The sequence below is a fragment of the Metopolophium dirhodum genome, chromosome 6 (assembly GCF_019925205.1).
Source record: "Metopolophium dirhodum isolate CAU chromosome 6, ASM1992520v1, whole genome shotgun sequence".
In the NCBI taxonomy this organism is placed as follows: domain Eukaryota; kingdom Metazoa; phylum Arthropoda; class Insecta; order Hemiptera; family Aphididae; genus Metopolophium; species Metopolophium dirhodum.
In genome coordinates this window covers 6,670,808-6,677,763 of record NC_083565.1, presented here as the reverse complement: position 1 = coordinate 6,677,763, position 6,956 = coordinate 6,670,808, and the positions used below count along the sequence as shown (strand labels likewise).

General features: G+C 33.6%; 1 protein-coding gene across 1 annotated transcript; it reads right to left on the bottom strand.

Annotated features, from left to right (window-relative positions):
- Nucleotides 1–883: 883 nt before the first annotated feature.
- On the bottom strand, nt 884–1,446 carry LOC132946449 (uncharacterized). The gene is made up of 2 exons (XM_061016454.1): nt 1,378–1,446; nt 884–1,198 (listed from the first exon to the last, which is right to left on the bottom strand). Exons 1-2 carry the CDS (start codon nt 1,444–1,446, stop codon nt 884–886), a joined length of 384 nt encoding a protein of 127 aa, XP_060872437.1.
- Nucleotides 1,447–6,956: the final 5,510 nt, after the last annotated feature.

Genomic DNA, 6,956 nt, shown 5'->3' with positions numbered 1-6,956 from the left:
CTACAGTCGGTATCTACGACAGTCTTACGTATATGGTACAACCGAAAATACACCAGGAAATTAACAAGCGTAATGTAGGTAATATATAAACAAACTAAAATAAAAAATAGCAAGGTATTAGGCAGATGGTTTAAACCATAGAACCATAATTTTATATTAAAAAATGTAAAATTCATTACATAGGTCAGCGTTTCTCGACCTGTGTTCGATATGTCCCTAGTCCCTACATAATATTAATAACAATACAAGCTGAATGAACGCCACTGAGCAAGATTGGCGAGAAATCTAAATGACAACCCATTTTCTAAAACAGAACAAACTAGAGACAAATATAAATTGCAAAACCACGGAGATCAATATTACACATATCATTCTTTCCATGTTATCGCAGTGTTTTTGGTTTTATCGACGTAGGTATCCTGTTGATAACACTTTTTGTTCTTTGGTCAAAAATCTTGATAATTTAATACAAAGTTGCTCGTGAGATTTTACACTGGTTAAAATAAACCGTAAGTATACCTGAACAAAATACCTAGAATTTCCACAAGCCGCATTAATTAATTTTACACAAGCGTGTTACATATTTATTAATAATATTATCAAATAAAAACCAAATATTATATAACATAAAACACAATTTTATTCAAGTAAATTTATAGATACAATTTACATTTAACATACGTTTGGTGCCCATATACTATCGTAATAAAACCATATTATAAGCCCTATTCGTCTGAGCGATCGATGCCACCACAACAGAACATACGCCTGACGAACCGCTTCGTCCGGTTCCAAAGTGAACGGCGCGGAGGTCTTGGCGTGACCGTTGTTACCGCCAGGTCCGTTCCCGCGTCAAAACGGTCACTGCTGGTTACCGTATCCGTTATACTTCGGCTTCTACCGGTGACAACGGCGACGAGACTGATAACGGCGTTTTGATCCAGCAGTCATCTTCTGCAGTGGCAGGTGGCATCAATGCCGAGACAGACGATTCGGCACGTGATGACGAATCCGTCGAAACGGGCAGCTCCGCGGACGTACCGAACGACAATTCAATTTTGGGAACGTCGCCCGAGGAATTTTCACGCACGGCCACATTAGGTAAAGACACAGATCTCTTGTTCGCCGGGGAACTAAGGACGTCGCTGCTTACCGACGGTTTCAGCATATTCGACCGATGATCGTCGACGGCCGGTATACCATCAGGTCGGGCGTGGATATCCAACCGACCTCTGTAGTAGGTGCTTCGGCCGCGGAATTAGCACGCAAAGCCATATTCGGTAACGATTTGAATCTATCATGCAGCGGCAATCGACGGAAATCACAACTCTCGAGCGGTTTTGGTCTATACGACCGAAGCTCGTCAAATACCATTTGCATCGTTTCAGTCTTGGATAGCAACTTGATATCTGACGAATTCTCGTCTTGAGCGGCAATATTTGTCATATTGATATTTTATGATGTATATAGGTACGTGGAATATATTATACGAAAATTCGACTTTAACTTTTATACCGTAGGTATTCGTGATTTTCGTAACCAATGAATACTGATAATGTGTTTACTGCGACAAAGACACGAATTATATAGATTTTCCAAACACTTAATATGCACTTGTCAACAAGATGTTTGTTATTTTTGTAATCTGAATGTATCTAAATCGTTCGACATATGTTATACGGTACAACAATTATTTATTAAATTCTTATTTTTTAGTTATACCGCTCAAGTATAAACTTAAAAGTTATTTTATTATTTGGGGGGGGGGGGGGGGTGAGTTGGATTGGAATTTGTTGATAATGGATTTCCGCCTATGCAACCTGCGTGTTTCGCGAAGGAAATTATTACATTAGGGGTTAGGGGTCGGAGAACTGCGTTTACGAAATTATGGTTTATCCGCAGAAAAAGAGGTCTTATTATCGTGAACGGCGGTGGAAATTTGTGCGCTACAGCTGAGGATATTTTGACAACGACTGCGGATTGGGATTCAGTAAAAATGTAGGTAGGTATCTACCTAGTTTAAGTATGGCTTAATTTTTTTTTTAAATAAACTACAATACGTCTTAAAACATATTATTATGAGTTACGGTTGTATAATATATAATAATCAAATATAATATTTCAATTATTACATGTATTTATTTGCTGTGACGCAACTACTTTTTTTCAATTATATCGTATAATACCCGCCGCATTAATAAAATGGTTTTATTTCCGGGATGAAAATATATATACTTGGGTAAATTGTAATCCAATTCGTAAATAATTTCAAAATAACGATATTCGTTCCAATATTATATATTATACTAACGTTATAAAATAAAAATATAATTATCGTCAAACGCAAACTATAAATTTTTTCAAAAAAAAACGTAAATTAATGTTTTCTGGGTGATGGGAGTATTATAACCTCGCACCCACGTAAGCCACCCTCTGTCTATATCCTATTTAGTTATATCATAGCGACTTAAGGGAGGCGTATGTTATATTATTATTACTACACCAAATATACCTACACAGACACACTGTTCAAAGATTGTATATTAATCAAACCGTTTATATACGGCAACGGTGCGCTACAGGTCGTTGAATTGTTCTCGAGCTTGCGACAATACCACCAGATAACCGGTTATCTTTATGCAGACACGTAATACCGATATTATTATTAGATATAATATTATAGGTAATAGCTGCAAGTTTGTAACGCGATGTCTTAAGTACCTTACACGATGGTTAGCTAATACATGAATTTTCCGGGATACCTCCGTACAAATAATAGCTATACCTACACCCCGACGGTTACGGTTTTGAGACGACAAGACGTCGCGTACTTATTACATACACTCTAACAGTCTAACAGTATAGTTAATAGCGTCCACTCGATTCCCCAACATAATATTATATATTGCATAGGTGGTGATTATTTTATTGAAAAACACTCGTTATTTAAAAAAAAATTAACGTTTTTGAAACTATTTTTCTGTTATACATAATATTAGAACGTTAAATAACACCATTTTCGAAAAAAAAAATTCTCTTTTAATCGTTATATTTTTTTTTTAAAGTTTTTTCCTTCGCTATTTCGAATGACACCATACATTTTTGATTCGATATTTCAAAGCAAAACGAAACAGGAAGATTTTGATAATTATAATGCATAATAGTTTTTAAAATTCAGATTCCAGACGAGTTGTCGATAAGTGTTTAAAGTTTTGACACGCAAGCGGGGTGGAGTGACAGAGCTATGGGTACCCCGCAAGATTTAATAACCAAACTAATGACTTATAAAACACTCGTGTCCAAAATTTGATTTGTATATATAATAACCCCAAGTACTCGTGCTATATTCTGCATTGGAATTCTGCCTGGCTTTTTTTTATATTATTTACCGGGCCGGGCTGGATTTCGAATAATAAATCAAGGGTGGGACCGGGCTTTTTAAGGTTTTTTCTTCGACAATAAATAATCACAATTTAAAATAATAAATAATAATGATAAAACCGATGTTGGTACAAGTAGATACATATAGAGTATACTCTATGGATAGATACTATAGGTAGTATATACATTATACAATCACAATAAATATAATAATATATTGATTGGTGGGTAATAAAGCTATTTATATACCATAATAATATTATATTTTTTTTCACAATATTTTTTGGACCAGGCCGGGCTGGGCCTGAGGATAAAATTGATGGACCAGACCGGGCCGAAAATGTACGGCCCTTGAAGGTCTATAGTACCTACTTGCTATAACGTTCCAGAGTTTACGTATTGTATTAATAATATTATTACACATATCATTTGACACCGACGATTTTTTATAATATAGTCGAGGCTCCTATGTATACAATTTCTTGAACGATATAATATTTTAAATTGTAATTAATAATTAAACATGAATAGCTATAAATATTAATATTTGTAGACTACACAACAGGTAGGCAGTATTATTATTGGCATATATGTAAATTAATTCAAAATCTAATTAGTTCGTGAATATTAATGTTAATTTGTCCTTGCAGACATCTATATTATATAGTTTGCTAACAAATAGGAAGTAACCCATATACAATAAATTGTCACGTTTTGGACGATTATTGTTGAACTGTCATCATATAATAATATAATATTATTATAACAAGTGGGTGGCATGGGCATTTCAGACTCATTCGGGACTGTTTGGTTTCTTCTAATATACATATTATAGCTAATAGCTATATTTAAATATCAAATATGTACAGTGTCGACCATATAGTTTATCTAACATTTAGTTCTAAATAGACCGACAAAGATATTGTGCAAAGCCATTTTCGATCGATGATTAACTTTTTCATTTTTACTGCTATTCAAGAAAACAAGACGTATATAGTACCACCTACCTACAATAATATTATGTTTAACAACCGTATTACAAACGCGTGTGGCGTTGTAAACTAAAAAAAAAAACTAATTACGTGATATTATTATCGTTGTTCGTGTTCTCGTACAATCAGTAGCTGGTAACAACATTTTAGGTATAGTAACCTACGTGCGCTTTACGCGTGTTAATTTACCTCCGCGTCGATGGACGTCTCTATCTCGTATTTATACATATAATATAATAAAAATATATTATGTCGGTCGACTCGCAGGTGGACCGGACGCGGGATATTAATGAAAAATTCGTATACGATAATATAATACAATGATATAGCTACACAGAAACGTGTTACCGGAAGACGTTAAGTGTAACAACACAATTGTACACGCGTATATTTTTCATTTCTTTTAATTGAACTGTCTCTCCGGTTCCAGTCGATATGAAATAAAATATAATATATCGGCAAGCAGTCGTCTTCGACTAAAATATAATATAACATGTACCCCGTGTGTTGTATTATTACTCTTGTTATTATTATTGCCATCTTTATGTATTATCGTCGTCACTGTAGAACACCGAGCACGTATAATAATAGGAACATCATACATGGAGTGCAGTGACGTTTATTACACGGGGCGGAATGACCTAAATTCGTATTACCGTATTTACTCTTCGTATATTATAATATATTATGGGCACGCATGATATTAATATTATATTATTATTATTATTATTACACAGGCGCGCTATATATCATATTATTATGTGTCTCGGTATATTGTCGGGCGGAGGCGAAGGACGTCGGATCGGTAAATTCGCGCCGAACGTCTGTCGCGCGATTAAGAAATAACATAATAATAATATTATTGTAATACGCGCTCGGTCGACCGCATATTATTGATGGCCGTTTAACGTACATTTAATGGGCTCGTAAAAGGGCGTGTGAAAACTGTTCCAAGACGAACGACAGTCGTCGTAATAATAATTATATTATTATACAATACCGCGACGGTTCGGTGTATTAATCTTGTTTTTCCGTAAAACAAACAAAAAAAAGACAAAGACCGTTTGAAAACCTGAAAACCGTACATCTTGAACTGATCGTTTAACCGAGTCGGTAATGATTAATGAATATCCCTAAAGCAGGCTTTTATGGTTATAATAATATGAAGGTGATAATTAATTGTTTTCCTATTTTAAACACAGTTGACAAAAACGCATGACGTGTATTAATATGTTAATCATTTATTACAACGGTCAACGAGTCAAAATATATGAATATTTATAGTTTATACTCATATGTATTGGATATAAGTCGGCATCGACTCAAAACTATGGGTATTGCAGAAATTAATAACCACACACCATAAAAACCATACTTTTTATAGGTATGATTATAAAAATGAGCTGATTTCGTATAAAAGTGAAATACACAATAATACTAAGTAATAACAATACAATTCATTGTGATGACATTATGCAGGTCAGGGTCGGGTCAAGAAAACCATAACAAAAATTTATACTTAACAAAATGTATTTATAATATAAGTTATTTATGGATAAAATAGTGAGCAATAGGTTACTATAATAATATTTTATATTGATTATTATTACTTTTGTAATAAATAATAACACACAACGTGGTGAAAAAATTCACTGTTTTTACAGATACGGTGAAAATGGCGTAGGCCCTCAAAAATTTTTAGATAATATATAAAATTAGAGTACATAGAGCAAATATTATTTTTAATTATATTTAAAAATTCCATAAATCAGAATTTGAATAAACTCATTATTAAAGGAAAAAAATGGGTTGAGTATGCTTGGTGTATGTGTACCTACTTGTTGTGTATTGTGTAGTCACTACAGTGTAGTGTACAATAATATTATCGTATTAGATATTATTTTTTTATTTTGATTACTATTTATTCTTCTAGAAGATAACTGAACACGTTCGTAGATATGAAGTGAAGTATAAAATGTTGCAGTTTAAAAAAAATCGTACATGTAGCGAGAAAAACAATTAGGCCGATGTATTTATCTATACATGTTATAATATGATTTTGCCAAGTTATGACTAAACCAGTTCGACCAGACAACGAAAAACAAAATCGTCGAAACAACAATAGATTTACCTATACATAAATTGTACAATATTGTGGGGCATCGCATGAAAGAAAAGAGTAAATAAAACGCATACATTTATTGGTAAGTAGCTATATTTAATGCTATATATATATATACGTAATTCATCGTTGAATTATATTATTAAAATTATTATAATATGCATTTTAATTTTTAACCAAATCGAAAAAACATATAATATTATAATTATACACGTGTTCGTCAGATTAGTGATTATAGACGAATCATTATTCCAGAACAGTCTTTTTATTGTCATCGGCCGGTCGATCGTATATATAATATATGAGGGCACCCTCCGGCCCCATCGTCGCCGTTGTGTCGGTTATCAATTTATTTTGGCAACAGCGAACACGAGCCCGGAGGGAACTGAACTGATGTGTGCACAATAATCCGCCGGTTGGTTAAATCGGAAGGGGGGAAACGCGACCAGTGTATATATATA

Excerpts from the sequence above, each read along its gene's own strand:
- LOC132946449 (XM_061016454.1), bottom strand. The coding sequence starts at position 1,446 with ATGACAAATATTGCCGCTCAAGACGAGAATTCGTCAGATATCAAGTTG. Across the intron at positions 1,199-1,377 it reads TATCCAAGACTGAAACGATG|ATACCGGCCGTCGACGATCA; the intron begins CAAATGGTATTT and ends CGACCTGATGGT.